At 38.4% G+C, this 21,173-nt stretch overlaps 1 protein-coding gene across 6 annotated transcripts in view; it reads right to left on the bottom strand.

The window, feature by feature from the left end:
* Positions 1 to 21,173, bottom strand: part of COL25A1 (collagen type XXV alpha 1 chain) — a 516,002-nt gene that overhangs the window by 95,337 nt on the left and 399,492 nt on the right. For all 6 annotated transcript variants that reach the window (XM_027543862.1, XM_027543859.1, XM_027543858.1 and 3 more), the window contains exons 11-12: positions 17,011 to 17,037; positions 14,563 to 14,607 (exon numbers count right to left, since the gene is read on the bottom strand). In XM_027543862.1, coding sequence (XP_027399663.1) covers positions 14,563 to 14,607; positions 17,011 to 17,037 — 72 coding nt within the window. The remainder of the gene's footprint in view (positions 1 to 14,562; positions 14,608 to 17,010; positions 17,038 to 21,173) is intronic.

The following is a 21,173-nucleotide window of genomic DNA, read 5'->3' as shown; positions in this document are numbered from 1 at the left end:
CACATTGCCTTGGAACTGTACCTTACGCATAATAATTGTTCAGTACATCTACATTGGAGGAATGAATGAATACAGGAGATGCAAATAATATACATTAAGTCGATATGGAAATGTGAAGCCTGTACAGGCCTGATGAGAGCTAGAGACAGCAAGTCTCTGCTGGGAAACTGGAAAAGACCAACAACTCTGGTGCAAGAGACAGCTCTTTGTCTCAGCTTTGGCAAAAGGCAACGGTGGGAAAAGAGACGGGGACCCAGGAAGAAGATGGGAGAGACACTGACCCAGCAGTTACACATCCACGTTCCGCAGGTCAGTCTAAAATAAAGTTGAAAAATAGAGGGACAGCCTGGGGTCAGTGAACGGCGGGAGGAGTCCCCTGAGAGGCAGGATGCTGAGAATGAGCAGAACGTCCACGGCTGCCAAGGGGAAGCACTGAGCCAGGACTCTGTCGGGGGAGAGTGGCTGCCTGGGGGACGGGAGGCTCCAACAGTCGTGCCTGTGAGTACGGGGACCCAGCCATTATAAACGTTTCCACCTATTCGGTTATCACCCCTCTTCCATCTGCTCCTCCCCTCACCCTGTGTGCCTCAGTGAAGGGGGAAGAGCAGCTGGGACAATGCCAGATGTGTATTTATCATGTCATCTCAAGTTCCTCCAAGACCCTTTCAGAACCTACGTGTGTCATCATTTACCTTACAGACTCACTCTAACATCTGCATGTCCCTAAGCAGAAGCACTCACAAATAGGCAACATGTACATACATGGTGGTGGTTTAGTTGCTCAGTCCTGTCTGACTCTTTGAACCCCATGGACTGTAGCCCACCAAGCTCCTCTGTCCATGGGATTCTCCAGGCAAGAATACTGGAGTGGGTTGCCATTTCCTTCTCCAGGGGATCTTCCTGATTCAGGAATTGAACCCGGTCTCCTGCATTGCAGGCGGCTTCTTGACCAACTGAGCCACCAGGGAAGCACATTCTGTCAAATGTTTTTTATGCATAAATTGATGTGATCATATGGTTTTTCTTTTTTAATCTGCTGATGTGGAAAATTGCATTGATTGATTCTCAAATACTAAACCAACCCTGAATTCCTGGTATAAATGCCATCTGGTCATGATAAGCTACTGTTTTTACATAAAATTGTTGCTAGGTATTCACAGGGGATTGATTCCAGGACTCCCAGGGATACGAAAATCCAGAGATGCTCAAGTTCCACGTAGTCAGTCCTCTGTATCTGAGAGGTCCACATTGGCAGAGTTAACCAACTGCACATCAAAAACTATTATTAGATTTGATTTACTAACATTTTGCTTAGAAATTTTGCATTTATGATCATGAGAAGCTCAGGGCTTCTCATCAAATTTTGCATTATGATCATAGTATTTTTGAGGGGAGGGGCGGGTAATGTCTTGTCTACTTTTGAAATAATAACACTGCTGACCTCACATAGAAATGCTGACAAAAAAAATTTTTGCCTATAAGATGATTATCACTAGTTGAGTTTATGCTAGGTTGTTTTATTCTTGTCTGACTCTTTGCAACCCTATGAACTGTAGCCCTCCAGGCTCCTCTGTCCATAGGATTCTCCAGGCATGAATACTGGATTGGGTTGCCATGTCTTCCTCCAAGGGATTTTCCCGACCCGGGGATTGAACCCACATCTCTTATGTGTCCTGCTTTGGCAGGTGGGTTCTTTTCCACTAGCACCACCTATTAATTTCAGACAAAGTAGATTTCAAGGCAAAGAACATTACCAGGAATATGGAAGATCATTTCAATGGGGTCAATTCATCAAGAGGGCATAGGAATCCTAAATTTTGATGTACCTAATAATACAGCTTCAAAATATGTAAACAAAAACTGATAGAACTGCAAAGAGAAACAGACAAATCCATGATTATGGTTGGAGTTTTCAATACCCCTCACTCAGTAATTAATAGAGCAAGTTAAATATAAAATCAATAGGACTTAGACAACTTGAACAATATTATCATTGATAATATGGGGGATCTTATTTCTTATTATCTTATATGGGGGATCCTATTTCTCTGACCATGGATCAAACCCATGCCCCCTGCAGAAGAAGCACAGAATCTTAACCACTGGACTTCCGGGGAAGTCCCGGGGCAATGTTTTAGTCGAAAGCAGCCAAGCGAGCCATTCTTGATAGATGAAGAAACACGCTCAGAGAGGGAAAGTACCTTTTTCAGAAACAAAATGCTGCAAAGAGGCAGATGTGAGATTAGAACCCAGGTCTTCCAATTCCCTTCTATTTGAATTTGTGTTCCTTCTATTTGAATAACTTGTCTAAAGAATTCATTCGTATTTATTGGGTTTCTTTTGTCTTTCATTTTTGCATAAAATAAGAAAGCGGCTTATTAGGAAGCCTCCAATCTAATTTAAGTTTTCTACTTCTGGTCCTGGGACACAGAGCAAATTGCTTGAGCTTCCATGGGGTTTAGCTTTTATTCTATGCAGTGTTCAGGGGCAGATTAGGTGCTTACCCTCTCTCAGGTTTAAAGGATTAAGATTTAGTTGTTCTTTTATTAGTAGCAGTTGTTGTTTTGTTGGACTAAAGATGTCAGTGGTGGTTCCGTGTTCCTCTGACATCTGATTAAACTTGCTTCAAGTCCCAATTTCACCCAGTATGGAAGCCCAGGACCTGCTCTGGGGTCCTGTGCTCAAGTTCTTGCATCTGTATGTCTTCTCTGTTTTGCTGCAGACCAGTGATTCTTCACCAGCTATCCAGGAAATTCACTCTTCTCAGGCCTTTTGTGAGCTCAGGGTTGAACACCTGGTGCTCCTGAAAGGTGTGTCATCACAGAGCACTCAGACTGCTAATCTCACCGCCTTCCCCTCTCTTCCGCTCCCACCTCACCTTCCTGCTTCCTTCTTACCACTTTCCTCAGCCACACTGGGAATTCAGCTTCACGCCCTCTGCTGCTGTTGCTGCTAAGTCGCTTCAGTTGTGTCCAACTCTGTGCGACCCCATAGACAGCAGCCCACCAGGTTCCCCCGTCCCTGGGATTCTCCAGGCAAGAACACTGGAGTGGGTTGCCATTTCCTTCTCCAATGCATGAAAGTAAAAAGTGAAAGTGAAGTCGCTCAGTCATGTCTGACTCTTGGCAACCCCATGGACTGCAGCCCACCAGGCTCCTCTGTCTGTGGGATTTTCCAGGCAAGAGTACTAATGTGGAGCAATTCAGTAGTTTGTAGCTCCTACTTGCATACTCAGCGCCTAATGCTTCTTTTGTTTGTTTCCTGGAGGCAGAGGCTTTGTTACTCATGGAAGAGAAACAGAAAACTCTGACCAGTTGGGTTTGGTCGTACATCAGAGAACTGACATCCCTGTAAGGGAGTGCTGTCTTATTTATCCAATCAGCAAACTCCCTCCCTAAAATGAAAATCTCTTTGTCCTCCTTGGTAATATGAATAACAGTAGAAAAGTAGATGGTTCTATCAGTCAGAAACAATGAAAATATCTTATTTCAGATAATCTACTGAAATGGGTTTAACTGCTTAACATAATACTTAAGCTAAACCTAATAACCAAACATTCATTATACTTTTAAAAAAGTACGAATATCTAAAAATGTAAATAAGAAAACTTGATAGTTGTCTTATTGTCAATAATACTACAGTAAGAAGGCAGTGGCACCCCACTCCAGTACTTTTGCCTAGAAAATCCCATGGACGGAGGAGCCTGGTGGGCTGCAGTCCATGGGGTCGCTAGAATCAAGACATGACTGAGCAACTTCACTTTCACTTTTCACTTTCATGCATTGGAGAAGGAAATGGCAACCCACTCCAGTGTTCTTGCCTGGAGAATCCCAGGGACAGGGAAGCCTGGTGGGCTGCACAGAGGTGTCCACACACGACTCCCAAGGCCCTTCCTGAAGAGTAAGAGAACTGGAAGAGATCCGGGAGGGAGACATTAGCAGGGGTCGCACAGGGTCTATGGGGTCGCACAGAGTCGGACACGACTGAAGCGACTTAGCAGCAGCAGCAAGGACTATTTCAGAAGTAAGTTTGTGGTTAACACTTTTTAATCGAGTTTTTGTACTGCTAATGCAGACAGAAATGTACAAAATATAATTTGAACAAAGAAATTCAAATGCAAAGATACAGCTAAGAATTTAGGTGTCACAGAAAACAGTTAAATTGAGTTTATTTGGGTGAAATTTACACAAATGAGAAGAATGATCTGCCTTGAGCACACCCCTAAAAGGTCTAGGGAGAAGTACACACAGATGACGCCCCCCATCCCAATCCCGCCTGCTAATGTCTCCCTTCCGTCTCTTCCAGTTCTCTTATTCTTCAGGAAGGGCCTTGGGAGTCGCGTGTGGACACCACAGCCTGCAAGCTCTGCCCACAGCTCCCTACCCTTAGCTGCTCCAGGCCACTCACAAGTAAATGGGTGCACATGCCAGCTGGTGGTTCACCCTTGGGAAAATGGATCTGAGGAAGAGGCCACTACAGACGATGGAAGCAGACTCAGCACAGCTAGGGCAGGAATTCTTGGGTCCTGGGTACCTGGGCTGTGATCTCCAAGTGGGGAGCTGAGCTCTGAGATGGCTTATCTCCTAGGCCCTGTGGATTCCTCACTCTGGGGTGGGGGACACACCATTAGAGGGACAAAGAGGAGCAGAGGAGCACTGCCTGGGTCTAAGGAAAACACTGTCTAGTATTCCCTCTTAAATAACTTATAAAAGGTGTGAAAGTTGCCAAAACCCAGCCAGGGAGCATGATGTCACAGTGTGGGGTGGGCTTCTCTTTTCTGTGTATCAGAGAAATTATTCTCTATGAGCACTCTTATGGAGAAAAACAGATTAAGAACAAAGGCTTATGTTTCAGGAAGACAAAATATCAAAATGGATGAAGGGGGTACGTGATGCAGAGGAGTTTGTTAGGACTGGGATAAGTCAGAAACAACACACTTGCTCAGCTCCGGTGTCTTACACGAATCTCTCCTAAATTAGATAATTAGTGTTTACTGCAACTTTCCACATGACTGGGGTTGCTAGAAAAGGAACCACAGTGGTAATAGCTAATTAGCATCTGGCATTCCCCTTGCTGGGAAATGAGGAGAAGGAGGGGACCTATGTGTACCCAATAACAAGGAAACTCAAAAGCGGTGTTGGATGTTTGGGGAAAGACACTCACTCTGGATGTAGATAGGAAAGAATGAAGCCCCAGGCATGATCAGCAGCTACCTTAGAACCAGGAGAGAGGGAATTAGGCTGACAGCAGCAACATGAACGACAGACGATGAAATGGAAGAAATGGGTTCTTAGTGACGAAGCTTAGGTGTCAAGGCTGCAGGCTGTGTTAGTGCTGGATTTCCACGTTGTGAACCGAACGTCGCTCAGTCGTGTCCGACTCTTTGCGACCCCATGGACTATACAGTCCATAGAATTCTCCAGTCCAGAATACTGGAGTGGGTAGCCTTTTCCTTCTCCAGGGGATCTTCCTGACCCAGGAATTGAACCGGGGTCTCCTGCATTTCAGGCGGATTCGTTACCAACTGAGCTATGAGGGAAGCCCTGGAATTCCATGTTACAGACCAATAAATACCTTTATTTAAAAAATTGGCTCTGTTAAGTATTCTATGACTTGCAATATAACATGGCTTTGATAATATACCCACTTTTAAAGTTCAAAATCCCAGCTAATTTCTTTTTTCCTAAGTACAATTCCTAATAGTAAGTCGATGTATTACTCTTTTCACTTGGGAAAAGATGTGCCAAATTATTCATGGAAATGGTAAATGGTTATGTCTAATGGGAAAAATTGGACATAGTTTTCAAAAAAGATCAGTGAAGAATAGTAGAAAGAGACAATGGCTCTTACAAACATTCATTTACATACTCTGGAGGTTTCTGAGTCATGGAGTTCCTAATGCTCCCAAATCAAAGTGGAAAATAGTGTTTCCTTATTTAATAGTGTTTTAAATTAAACAGTTACATTCATTACTTCCTTTATTTTGTCCAATTAAACTTTGCAGTAAACATGACAATTCTCATTTGACAAATGAGGAAACTAAATTCAGAGAAGGAAAGTAACTTGTCTTAGACCATACAAATATTGAACGACAGACCTGGGATTCCCTGAATTTAAAATCCATATTCTTGACAGTTGTAGCAGACTGACTAACTTTGAAGTTGAAATCTACTACAAACACCTTGGTGACCATAGGCAAAATATCCTTTCTGTGCCTTGGTTTCCTCATTAATGCAGTGGAGATAATAATAGTATCCACTTCACAGCATTGCTGTGAGGAATAAGTGGGGTAAACTTAGGAAGCGCTTGACAGTCGATGCTGAATACATGTTAGTAAATACTACACACTGCTGTCTTCTATTGTCTGTGTTAGGCAGAGAAGACACAGCCGGTTGAAAAGGAAATTTGATCTCTCCTAAATTAACCCCACTGATGCTGTTTCATGGTTCCTCTGTGGCTCAGATGGCAGAGAATCTGCCTGCAATGTGGGAGACCCAGATTCGAGCCCTAGGTCAGGAAGATCGCCTGGAGAAAGGAAAAGCAACCCCCTCTAGTATTCTTGTCTGGAGAATCCCATGGACAGGGAAGCCTGGTGGTTGCAGAGTCAGACACAGCTGAGCCACTAACACACACATATACACATGCTGTTTCACAGTTGGATAATGGTTCCTATCCCCTTGGCAATGTCACCTGGTATGGAACAGGTGTGGGTGCGTGTGTTTGAGTGTGTGCGTGTGTGCGCTCAGTCATGTCCGACTCTTTGCAACCCTATGGACTATAACCCACCAGGCTTCTCTGTCCATGGGATTCTCCAGGCAAGAATAGTGGAGCGGGTTGCCACTTCCTCCTCCAGGGATCTTCCCCACCCAGGGAACAAACTCACATCTCAATGTCTCCTGCACTGGCAGGCAGATTTTTTACCACTGAGCCACCTGGGAACTGGGTAAAGCCACTATAATTGTCAAAATAAGTTATTTCATTGAAGCCTTATTTTTAATGCAAATCTCAAAATCAAGAGTGTCATTCAGAGATCAGATCTAATGATAAAAGAACAGGCTTTGTGATTTATATCAACTAACTATTTTAGTGGTAAGAAATTTGCAAAAAAAAAAAAAAAGAGTAGTCTAGGTCCTATAGTGGTTTATAATATGGTGTTTTAGAAACAAAATTCTAAGACCAAGGTTGTCTAACTTGATCTGGAAGTACTGCAATGTGGTGGTATTTTCCCTTCCCTTTGCCAACTGCTGTTCACTATTTAAGCTGCACCTAAAGTCGAAAGGAGATCCAACCAGTCCATTCTGAAGATCAGCCCTGGGTGTTCTTTGGAAGGAATGATGCTAAAGCTGAAACTCCAGTACTTTGGCCACCTCATGCGAAGAGTTGACTCATTGGAAAAGACTCTGATGCTGGGAAGGATTGGGGGCAGGAGGAAAAGGAGACGACAGAGGATGAGATGGCTGGATGGCATCACTGACTCGATCGACGTGAGTCTGAGTGAACTCCGGGAGATGGTGATGGATAGGGAGGCCTGGCGTGCTGCAGTTCATGGGGTTGCAAAGAGTCGGACACAACTGAGCGACTGAACTGACTGACTGACTGAAAGTCACCTATTCAGGGAAGCATTCCTTGACTTTTTGCACCAGGACAAGCTGCCCTGTGCTTCTCTGCTATAGTGCTTGACAGTATTGCCATTTAACAGATTTTTAGTGTACCTGTTTATATCATGTCTCTATCCCTCTATTGGCTGAAATTCCATGAGGGCAGAGACCACTTTAATGTCAGTGCTCAGATGTGCCTTGCACTTACTAGTAAGGACTGAAAAAAGATTTGTTGAATGAAAGATTGAAGAAACTGGCAAATAATCAACGAATACATTTAACATAAGTTTTTTCCCCCCCAAATCATTAGGTTATATATGTAGTTTAATTTGATTTAGTAAATAATATTTTGGTGATCCTATCTATAAAATATAGTGCCTTTTCAATTAAAATGGAATATAAGTGGACTTGAAGTCATAATTCAGTCAAAGATATTTGCCTTCTTGTTGCTTTGTTTTGCAACATCCTGTGATCAGGTTTCTTTGCTCTCATACCCAGTCCTATTGGATTTCCCCACCAATCCCATTTCCTCAATTATTTATTCTTACCTCTCCCAGTATCTTCATTTAGTAGGATGGTAACGAGTATTAAAATTTATAGCAACATGCCTAAATGAAGTCAAGGGAAAGTGTATTTTTTTTTAAATTACCATCATTTTTTAAATTTCAAGTCAGGAAGCATTACATTACTTCTGTCAACCAACTTTTTATTCCCTTCTACAGGAACTTAAATTTAATTATATAAAGGACAGAAATATCTTTTGTTTCTCTCAATAGGTAAAATTAAGTGAAAAGTTTCTTTAAGAGTAAGCTTATATATAAAATTGCCTCTGAGTATATGCATAGAACTCAGAGGTGATGTGATTTTACTATATGAAATATCTGTAGATGAATGGCCAACAGGCAGATGAAAAGATGCTCAACATCACTAACCATCAGGGAAACACAAATCAGAACCACAGGAGATATCTCACGTGCCTGTCAGAACAGCTATCGTCAAAAAGACACAAAGTAACAATCGCTGGTGAGGATGTGGAGAAAAGGGAATCTTGTGCTCTGTTGGTGAGACTGTAAATTGGTACAGCCACTATGGAGAACAGGATGGAGGATCCTCAAAAATTTAAAAATAGAACTACCCCATGATCTAGGAATTCCACTTCAGGGAATATATCCAAAGGAAATGAACACGCTAACTTAAAAAGACACCTACATCCCATGTTCACAGCAAAATTATGTACAGTAGCCAAAACATGGAGACAGCCCTAGGGTCCATCGACAACGAGTGGATAAAGAAGTGACGGTGTATGCATAATGCAATACTATTTAGCCATAATAAACGAGGAAATCCTGCCATTTGTGACAACATGGATGAACCCTGAGGGCATTATGCTAAGTAAAATAAGTCAGACAGAGAAAGATTAAAATACTTTATGATCTCACTTTTATGTGGAATCTAAAAAAAAAAAAACAACAACAAAAAAACCAAACTCATAGAAAGAGATAAAATCTGTAGTTCTCAGAGGTCGGGGTTGGAGGTTTTGGGGAAGGAAGAATTGAAGGAAGGTGACCCACCTGGGAAAGGTGACCTTCACCAAAGGTACAAACTTCCAATTTATTAGACACTGGAGATGTAAGGCACAAGACGATGCCTATAGTTACCACTGCTGTACGATGTATATGAAAGTTGTTAAGAGAGTAATCCTGAGTGCTCACTATAAGGAGAAACATTTTTTTTCCATTTCTTTTTATTGTATCTACATGAGATGATGGATGTTAGCTAAATTTATTGTGGTAATCATTTCATTATATATGGAAGTCAAACCTTTATGCTGTATACATTATCTCAATAAAACTAGAAAAAAGAGAAATATCCTACAATAGGAAAGCAATGATGCTGCTTCAAGAAGAAAGAAAGCATCCTATTTTCATAGTTATCAGAGAAAACACAATCATGTATTATTAGAACTATAATGTACACAGTTACCAACTTTCAAAGATAGAAAAATTAATAAAAATAATTTAATTCTCTACTTTAACCAGCAAAGTAGTAAACTGCTGTAACACACTTTCCCCAAGCTATTAATTAATCTCAAATAAAAAATCAGTCACTTTATTTACACTATATATCTTTTCTTAAAGTGTAAAATTGGAAAGTTATAAATACATTTGGTAATAGATCACTGGGTAAATTTAAGCTAACTAGACAGGAAATAAACAGAACTATAATATATTCAAATCCTTCAGGAATTTAACTCAGACATTTTAATGATAAAGTCAAGGTTGCAAAAGAGAAGAGTTTTATTTAGTGGTTGCAGAAAATGAATCAGGAATAAAAAAGTATTGAGTTCACTGTATACAGCTTACTGTATAGACTTGAATAAACAGCTTGACCTTTGAAAGTCTGAGGGCTTCCATTTATCTGCTCTCTAGATATGCTTACAATAAAAATGCCATTAGAAGTATGCTGTGAGGATTAATGTCAGTGAAAAACTGTGAGACTCATGGATAAGAGATGAAAAGGAACTCTGAATACCATAGCCATAAACTAATTAAATTTTAATGTTACTTAAAAAAATCACATAGTTATCTGGGATAGATTCATGGATGATACATTAATATCAATATTTTATTTATATTGTATTTGAAGTTTTAGATATAATAAACCCTAGCAAGCATTTGAAAAATACATGAAACAAGATCATCTGATACTTATCTTTTGCTTTGGAAACAATCCGTATGATTCTGGGACCTCAGAAAAATTCTAGCCTGCTTAGACAAAATAATTTGTTCTTAATCCTGAAACTCTAATGTTAATTTTATGGTAACAGAGATAAGGATGTGAACTAAGGGTTGCACAAAGCAGACCTGTAACGTCCCCTAATTATCCCTAGCCCTCTTCTCCTATGGCATTTGCACAGTGCTGGGCACCGCTTGCTATTCAAATACATTGTTATTATGATGATTTATTCCTAATGCAAAAATGTGGAAACAGTAGAAAAATTCAGGGTTCTAATAACATGTTAAGAGTGGAGATGTTTAAAGTTCTGAGATATACATATATATATGTATATACATACAAAAAATTACAGCCAGCCATTTATTGTGTTGAGCATTATTTAGTCTAAAAATATTTTTATCACAAAATTATTTTGAAGCCCACTTTCCAGTATATCTGAGAAGCAGAGTTTAATTGACAAACATTCAGTTATATGGGCTTCCCAGGTGGCACAGTGGTAAAGAATCTGTCTGCCAATGCTGGAGATGCAAGAGATGCAGGTTCAATCCCTGGGTCTGGAAGATCCCCTGGAGTAGGAAATGGCAACCCACTACAGTATTCTTGCCTGGAAAACTCATGGGCTGAGAGCCTGGTTGGGTTATAGTCTATGGGGTCACATAGAGTTGAGTACGATTGAGCATGTACACATGCAGAGATACATATGTGTGTGAGAGAGAGGGGGGCGGGGAATGAATCAAATAGCATAAATAAAATGTTTATAATATCTTTGAACCAACAAGATCTATTGGTGAGAATTACAAAAGTTTCTGTGCTAAATAAATTAGCCAGAGGCAAAGAAGGCAACATTTATTTCTTTTTAGGTAAGACCTAGCATTAAGTTTTCCCTAATTGCTTTGGCTATTGGAAACAAGTTCCAGTTATGGAAACAACTGCTTTTAGAATTGGGAACAGAGAATGGAAAAGAGACACCTGTGACTTTTTGTGGATGCACAGTATCTCTAAGAGACTTAGATATAAATTAGAACAGCCCCTTCCCTCACTCTACAATGAAGCCACCTTGAGCCCATACAGGAAGAAGTTTCAAAGGCTGCACATGAGCTGTAAGAGCACAGAGTGTCTGACTCCAGACAGTGCTCCTCCAAGACCCCACACGGGTGAGTGAGGTTTCAAAGAGGTGTGAGAAATGTCTTTCTCTTTTCTAAGGTACTTGTATTCCTACTACTGGGAATGGGGTGCATTGTGACTGGAGACATAGCAGGTAGCGCAGAAATATTTTACCTTCTCGTGTGAGTTTACACCTTCATTTTCTTCCTGGCTTCTCGTCCTGTTAGAGGGTAAGCCTAGGGCTCATTTGTTGCAATTCTTGAAGTGTTATACTATTAGTACTACAGATAGTTGACAATATTTATTGAGTACCTATTACATTATGTTCACTTTAGACATATTTTCCCATTAATATTGCAAAGTCTATATTAATATTTTATACTGGAGCCTTAGAAACATTAAGTAACTCACACAGAGGAGGACAAAGACTTGAAGCTTCCTCTCGCAGACTGCAGAGACCACACACTACACTGTCTCCCGCTTTTTACAGAAGAGTGTTTAGTAGCCCTTGATAGATTATAAGGCTGCTGCTGCTGCTGCTAGAAGGGGCTAGATTGGAGTTTAATGCCATGTTACTGCTTCTGTAAGTCTGTTTTCCTAATACGATCTGAAGAATTGGAGGACCATTACAAAAATAAGAAATATTCAGATTAACAATCAAGTTGACCAAAACTGAAAGGAAAGTAATGTAAAAAAAAAAAAAAAAATCACCATCAAGTGACTGGCCAAAGTCAATCACCTCAATCTGAATGGATGGAAAATATTTTAGTGGAAGACAAGTAAAATATTTGCTTAATACAGTCATTTTCTTTCTCTCTTATAATAGAGAAGTTTCTAAAAATTTTCTAGTTATTTGCCATGTTTCTGATAGCTTAGAAATAACATCCTTCCTTAACCAGTACTTGAAAATGATCTAAGCATCAAAAGTTCTTCTCTGGAAAAAAATGAAATTGTATCATGCAAAGAAGATATTTTCTCTAGACAGTTTAAGAACATCAAGGTGCTTAAAAAATTATTAATGTGATTCTAGGCTCTCTTTCTAGAGAAATAAATTTTAGAGAACCAAGGCAAAGTTCATAGCTCTAAGTGTAAATTATCGATATTACTCTATTTTCAACTTTGTTTTTACTGTCTAAATGACCTGCTACTTCAGTGATGTGGAGTTCAGTTTTTTTGTACTTTATTGTCCTAAGATGATATAGCAAATATTATAGGTGTTAGATAATGGCTATCATTAAAAGAAATTCTATAAACAAAGTTTTAATTAAGTTATATGAATTAAAAACAAATCTTGAACTACATTTTGCTGATATCTTCATAAAAGTATGAAATCATTTAGCTTCCCTAGATTTTACAGAAAACCCTTAAAAATGCCACAAAGATGTATAACAAGACATAAAGCTGCAAATATTAACTATTTCCTTGAAATATAATTTAAACTTGGTGACTAGGACAAGAAAATGTCACATTCCTTTCTCTTGCTAAGGAAATTGCATACTTCCTTTGAAAAAAGAAAGAACACATAGTCTTCATAAGCATATATGTGACAGTTTTAAACTTGCAGACTTGTTTTGTTTCAGGGTAAAGTTTTCTATAAATTTTCATGATTATCTCAAAGATGAAACAAAGAAGTAAAAGCAAAACATTAACCTTACGTGTACAAATATTATAAACAACATTTACATTATATTTTGTCCTTTCTAAATATTATCCTCTTATGTAATTTTCAAATTCATCATAGAATGAATATGCTTTCAAATTTTTATTTATGTTTCCCTCCATGATCTACAATATTCTAAATGGAATAGTAATCCTCTGTCTTTATCAGGATCTGGGAAGCAAACAGGTATGCATTTTACTGAGTGGAGAACGGCAGTGACACGGGCATTGAACTACTGATTAGTGCCCAGTGTTTGATTTATGGACCACAGGCTGCCGTAAGATTTGGTTAAGAACACTAATTTTACTTGGGAATCAAGGAATTCTGGAAATAGAGAGTCTCTTACAACAGAGGTCAATCAAATATCCAGGATTTCACTAAAATGAGCTGAAAAAAAAGTTTAATAGCAATATCAGACATGGATATAAGGGCTTTATGCCTATTTCCTCATTTAATCCTCACAGTAACCTTATGAGGTAGGAATCGCTAGTCTCCTTTTTAAAGATGAAGAAATTGAGACCAGAGAATTCAAGGACTTTGTCAAAATTTACATTCTCTGAGCTGCAGATCCATGTTCTTAGTCACTCCGTAGGTTTTAAATTGCCATTGTCTATGTCTCATTGGAGAAAAAAGATGGATGAGCTAGAAGAGGTCAAGAGGAGGTCTATTCTGTCTATAAGGGCTGGGCCCTTTATGATTTCAATTCAGAATGCCTGGATTTCAAGTCCTCTGGGAACAGAAGCTGGGTCACAGGATCTCAAAGGGCCAGCCCAGAAACTCTGAGGGAGACAGGAAAGTCCCTGGCTCAGCTCCCCGGCCCCTGGCAGACTGGCCTGCAGTGACTTTGGTAACTATTTTGTCCCACTGGCAAATATGTTGCAGGAAAAAATGCACACAGGCACACAGATATGTCTTTGTAGAGCTGTGGGGGTTTTTTTTGTTTTTTTGTTTTTTTAACTTTTTTTCCCCCTTCATTATTAATAGTACAATAAAAGCATGCTATCAGAGTTTAGCAAATCTATTTAATTCTTAATTTTGCTTAGCTGTAAAATAAGCTTCTGAATTCACGATTCCAATAGCATCTCTCTGTAGGAATAACTTTTGTTAATGCAAGAAATAATACATATTAGTCTGCAATAACAAGAATAAACCAGAGTGCACTTTATCGCAATCAATGTTAAATACCATATTTTTCCTACTCCAAATATATTTATGAGAAAGATACCACTGTATCTCATATATATCAAAAAAATGAAAAATTGTCTAAGAGTTTTTGGCTATTCAATGCATTTGTTTAAAAATTAAACTAATTTGATCATTTGCAACACAATTTTTCTATATTTCAAAAGTGTATATAATATTTTTATATGCATATAAACTTATTACCAACATTACTGATTAGAACAACTTTGTGATTTTAATCCTCCTCAAATGACCAAAAGTAGTATATTCTATGGAACTCACCTTTTGTCCATTCATCCCTGGAATTCCAGGCACTCCAACAGAACCCTAAGGAGACATATGATTAAAATAAGTTGATATCATAAGCACAAAATAGTTGAATTCTAAATTTATGTCATATTAATTATGTCAGCTATCACTTTATCTTACCAAAACATATCCAAGAGGGTATGTTTTACAGATCTTATCCACTGTGTTCTAACACACAATATGAACATGAGTTTGAGTGAATTCCGGGAGATGGTGATGGACAGGGAGGCCTGGTGTGCTGCGATTCATGGGGTCGCAAAGAGTCGGACACGACTGAGTGACTGAACTAACACACAATAATGTAAACAGAATCATCAAGCTTTTCTAGAAGCCATGAAGTTAAATCTCACCATGTTTGTAAATATCTACTTAACCCTAATATGATTTTAAAGCATTTCACATCATAAATTGAGATCCAAAGCTATCAGACGGAGAAGGCAATGGCACCCCACTCCAGTACTCTTGCCTGGAAAATCCCATGGACGGAGGGGCCTGGTGGGCTGCAGTCCATGGGGTTGCTAGGAGTGGGACACGACTGAGCTTTTGACTTCACTTTCACTTTTCACTTTCATGCACTGGACACGGAAATGGCAACCCACTCCAGTGTTCTTGCCTGGAGAATCCCAGGGACGGGGGAGCCTGGTGGGCTGCTGTCTATGGGGTCGCACAGAGTCGGACACAACAAGCGACTTAGCAGCAGCAGCAGCAAAGCTATCAGAAGGCCTCATGGCTCCAAATTTGGGTGCTTTTGAGAATTAAATAGGCTTAGTTTCATCTCAAAAAAGCTTAGCTGTTCCAGTAACTCTTGAATTTCATGAAATTAAATACCATAAAATAAAAGGTAATGAAAACAACAACCACTATAAGGGACCCATGTTGTAAAGTGAAATTTGTTGTATTTGAAGCATTTCCCCGAGACTCAGGGAGTATGTTTAAACCATGTGAGGGTGAATATATCTTCCAAAGTAGACTAGACAGGATGTCGCAAATGGTGAGCATAGACTAGGAACAATACTAGTCCTATACGCTGAATATTATAATATTATGTTGTCCGTGTGTATGCACAAGCACTTGGATGTGTGCACACATGAGCACTGGGGTGATTAGAATAGAAATGAAAAGTAGTTACTACCTGAGAAAATCTTACATTTAACTAGATACAGAAACATTAACAAATGTTTTCAAATAGTGATGTCATTTTCCTCCACACATCTTCCTTTGAGGCTCTGGAGAAATCATTTTTTAAATAGAAGGTGCTTATATTTTGTTTAGCACTATAAAACAGATTTTTCTTAGTAGGTGTGTGATATTAAATTTTTTTTAAGAATAATGGAAAAGATTAAAATAGTAATTAGAAATCCAAAACTTCTCTAAAAAATAAAGTCTATTAAAAATACAGTCATTTCATGCAAAAAAAAAATTGAGATGGCAAGCTCCTTAGTGCTTTCTTGGTGATTATATTGAGTGGGTCATTAAAGGACTTCCCAAAGCCTGAGGCAGTAATTTTATCCTGGTAGCATGTGGATTAGGGTAGCTTTACAATTTCACACCATACTTAATAGAGACATTATTGCAAAGGACAAAGTGTTCCTGTACACAAGTTGTCTCACTACACACTGGCTTTTACTTGGTTCGTGGGATCATGTTTCAACAGATGCCACATGCCCAAGCTTGGGGGATAAACGTCTCTATCTTTGATGGATTCCAAAGATAAAGAATAATCACTTTTCCACCTGTTGTAATACAATTATTATTATTATTATTTTGGTTATCTGCAGGTTAAATATCCTTTTATGTCCTCCTTGTAGGGCGGGAGGTGGATAGGGAGTGGGGGTTTAGTGATGTTTTGTTCACAAAGGGCCATCTACCTGCTATTGATGCATTTACTACTGTAGAATTGATGTAATTTTAGAAGTGTTAGACTCTCTTCTCCAGAATGTAAAGGGTCAAGTCTGATGGCTCTGGATAATGTTGAAATAACAATCGGGAAGCCATTTTTTGGGTTGCTTCAGCAAAGGGAGATAATAGTGGGCCACTTGAATATAGCCACCAAGCAAGTTTAATGGTCCTTTGACAATCATATATTTGTGCAAGACCATGCATTTAATTTGCTATGTCTTATGACCCTTCAGATTTCTAAGTTTTGTCACAATATTTTACTAGTATTGGAATTAAAAAACTCAATAACCTACACATTTGGCAGACAGCTTAATAGAAGTCTGCTCTGGATTTATTGGACTTTCTATAATGGAGTCAATTAGAAATCTAATGGCTCACATTATATGATTGTATTTTTAGAAAGCAGAACGCACAAACCAGACTGCTTTGGTATGGCTCACAGTAGCTAATTCCATTCCCTTCTCAGGCCAGTCATTAGGCGATGGGGATATAATTACTTTCACAGTATTGTTTATACTCTACCTTTTGTCCTGGAGGTCCCAGAGGACCCTAAAAAAGAAAAATAATTCAATTAACATAATATTGTAACCATTTTAAACTTAAATGACTGATTAAAGTTGTCCTATTCTGTAAGGTTCTCTTTGCTGAAATATGCTGATGTTGTGTACATCAAGGAAAACGAGATTTTTCGGTTGGAAGTACACAATGAGTCTTTTCTTCTCTCTTGTTCTCTCTTTTTTTTTTCTTTACTTTTTTTTTCTTTTTTTTAAATTTTATTTTATCTCTCTTGTTTTCTTTTGAAGAACGTTATGCAGTAGGACCCCGATTTTTGCTTTTAAAAAAAGAATCACAATATTGTAAATCAACTATAAATTAATCAAAAAAATAACCTTTGCCCTTCCAGCGCATCTGTTTCTTCAAACACCTGCAAATCTATCACTTCAGTCGCATTTAAAAGGCTGGAGATGTTGCTTCTAGAAACACTTAAAATGCAATGCAGTTCCCAGCCCACTGACTTGTTCTATGACTTCTGCATCTGCAAAACTTCAGGAAGCAGATTTGCAAAGGAAATCATTGAATGGCATTATGAAGAAACATGTTTTGTTCTATTCTTCCTCTTATGAAATGTGGCCCATCGACCTGCACAAAAACGTGTTTCCAAACTAGGGGATGCCAAAGCCAATTGTGGCAACTAGTGTGCACCAAAAAAGGGAACAGAAGATGCTGTCAGCTGTTGCATAGACTATGACACTGGGGTGGAGGGACGGGGGAGAAGAAATATAATATTTAGGAAGATGAATGGGAATATTTACATTTAAAATGGAAATGTGGCAGTTCTGAGATTTAGAGTTCTTTGACTGCCAAGTCAATGTTGGGGATCTGTGGGCTTTATTTAGAGCAAGGCATTCTTTGAGATGGTAGAAAAGAGCACAAATAGAGCTATAATTCTGACTACTGAGGTCTATTTTTAAATAAAAATATTAAGCACTTTTTTCCCAATTCTTTCAAAAATGCTTTTAACTTCAGTGTATTTTACACTTAATGGCTAACTTATTTTCAATGTGTGACATTTCAGATAATCAGCATCTTACATTGGACTCTAACATAAAATAAAGTAAGAGAATGGTAATTAGAGGAAGAATTGGTCATGCATAATTTTTTAATTAAAAATACACTGTTTAAGAACATTCAGAGAATCTGTTCCTCGTAAATTATTTTGCAATCATCAGGAAGACTAACAATTTCCTCATATAATCAGCGTTAGGTTTTTGAAAGTGCACTGTGCAATATCACCTTTATATATTCCTTTTTTTAAAAAAATGTAGGATGTAGCTTTATTGACTCAGTGACAATAGGGGTAAGGAGATAGAATGTTCAGACGTATGAAAAAATACTGGCCTACAAGCCTAGGAACTGAAAGAAAGTGAATTTTTTTTCTTTTTCCTTTTTATTACAAAAAGTTAAAAGCATGATAAAGGGTAGGAAGAGTAATATAATCTACACTTATGTATTTATCATTTATATGTTACACTTACATGTAACCATTAATGTTTTGCCATATATATTCCTTTTTGATTTACTCAACCAACCATTTTCTTAATGAACTTGTTATCTCATATATCTGCATGGTCTGACTGTCTCTTCACTTATCTTACTCTTTCAATTTAAAAATCTCTGTTTTAGATTTTGCAGAGAAAACAGAGTCTCTAGGAATAAATTTCCCAGCATCATGTCTCTCATCAACTCAAACCCACGTGGCTCTCCTTCCTATATCAGAGGGGGAAGATGCCCTCCTCCCACACGGCAGAGGCATCCATAGACTCTGGGATTCATCCTTGCCTCCATCCTCAGGGATCTTTCTCAATCAATTATCTCTGTAACCATATCAGAGCTTCCTGCTCTGCACGGGTTCCTTCCGCTTAGCACATAAACATGTGTAATCATTTCCTCACTTGGGTAAATTGTTTGGGAAGTGAATGTTAATGCTAAGTAAAGGCAGAATCTCGAAGCTGCAGTGATAGGAGATCTGAGAGTGAAGAAAAGACTTGGGTTTCATCATTGTCTAGGATTCCATTTTTCCAAGTGTCTCCAGAGTACTTAACTTTTTAAAATGTTGATGTTGAAAAGGAAATCATATAACAAAAAGTACATTAATTCAATGTTTAGACTGAGAATGTATATGTTCAATTCAAAAAGGTTTGTTTCCCATTTTAAACCTAACTGCCACTTGAAAGAATACTGTTCATTAAATTGGACATTTTGTACATTGACATATAACCTAGAAGGGAAATTTTCAGATGAAAATAAGAGCAAATTTTAAATGTTTTAACTAGAGATGAACATATCTGGTATTTTCTAATTTTGTCTTTGTTGCATGATCACAGTAAGTCAGAGATTTAGAAAAACTGCTCACAGCTCTGAAATCTGTGAAATCTTATTAGTTGCATATTTTAATACAATACTTAATAAAAATCAAAGGAGGTTATAAAAATCATATTTTCTCACTGTTAGTAAACTACTGCTATTTTTGCTAAACTCCTAAAGTAAAAGCAGTTTTAAGATGTAGCGTTAATTTTGAATTGTGAATACATATCTTGTATTTTCATGACAATGTCGCCAAGGATATATCCTCAGCTACCAAAAGTATGCATATACTCCTGTGATCGTGCTGGCAGGAAAAATGGTTGCAAGCCAAAGATAGTGTCATTTATCATTAGAAGGGAACTAGGAAAAAGCAGTGTTGAATATAAGACGCAGACATGCGTTCAAGTGAGTACAGACACACACACACACACACAGACAGATAGCTATTTTGATCAGTATTTTGCTTATGTATATATTTTTTGAATATGCACTAATAATCCCATTATATATCTGTGGCATTGTGGTTATTAAATTTAAGCTTCAGTTCAGTTCAGTTCAGTTGCTCAGTTGTGTCCAACTCTTTGCGACCCCATGAATCGCAGCATGCCAGGCCTCCCTGTCCATCAGCAACTCCTGGAGTTCACTTAAACTTATGTCCATTGAGTCGGTGATGCCATCTAGCCATCTCATCCTCTGCTGTCCCCTTCTCCTGCCCCCAACCCCTCCCAGCATCAGGGTCTTTTCCAATGAGTCAACTCTTCTCATGAGGTGGCCAAAGTATTGGAGTTTCAGCTTTAGCATCAGTCCTTCCAATGAACACCCAGGACTGATCTCCTTTAGAATGGACTGGTTGGATCTCCTTGCAGTCCAAGGGACTCTCAAGAGGCTTCTCCAACACCACAGTTCAAAAGCATCAATTCTTCGGCGCTCAGCTTTCTTCACAGTCCAACTCTCACATCCATACATGACCACTGGAAAAATCATAGCCTTGACTAGATGGACCTTTGTTGGCAAAGTAATGTCTCTGCTTTTGAATATGCTATCTAGGTTGGTCATAACTTTCCTTCCAAGGACCAATCAATGAAAGCTTCACTGACCAAAAATTGATTTTGAAGTTAGGGTATGCTGCTACCAGTTGGTTAAGATGTCCACATCTGAGTAGTTTTGTGGCCTCTAGTATAAATACAAATTTATAAAACAGTGAGCAAATGCCATGGAACCACTGACTGACTTATCTCATCTTTCATAAACTTGCTTATATTCTTAGTCCGAATAATGATTTGGATGAAGACTCATAAATTCGTTATTCACCAGTCAAGCTAGTATTTCCTATTATTCCTAAAATTAAAATTGTTCTCATGTTCTAAGTTTTCTAAAATAAATCCATTATTGTTACCCCATGTCTTAAAAGTTTGAATCAAATAGTTTTCAAAACTGAGTCAATCTTTTTAGTTCATTCTTATCAATCAATGAATTGTTCCTTTCTTAAGTATTTTCTTGGCGGGCACTTGTATGTTTGCATTTACTTTGTAGACTCTTTTATTTTCTGTTATCTAGTCTCTTTTATTTTCTGTTATCATTTCTTTATCCTTATCTACAGATTGAAAATTGTGTAACATTCAGAATCTCAATATGATAAATTATATTTAAGTTCAATTCTAGAAGTGTTAAACTATATCTTAAAATATACTCACTCTGACATAAGCTCTTGGTCAGAATGTATGAGCTTTTTTCATTAAAGGATCTTGCATAGTGAACATAACAATTCATAAGGATCAAACGAGCCATTGAAAACTTCTAAGCGTGGAGTAATAGCATCA

The sequence above is a fragment of the Bos indicus x Bos taurus genome, chromosome 6 (genome assembly GCF_003369695.1).
Source record: "Bos indicus x Bos taurus breed Angus x Brahman F1 hybrid chromosome 6, Bos_hybrid_MaternalHap_v2.0, whole genome shotgun sequence".
In the NCBI taxonomy this organism is placed as follows: Eukaryota; Metazoa; Chordata; class Mammalia; order Artiodactyla; family Bovidae; genus Bos; species Bos indicus x Bos taurus.
This window is presented reverse-complemented; position numbering and strand designations above follow the sequence as displayed.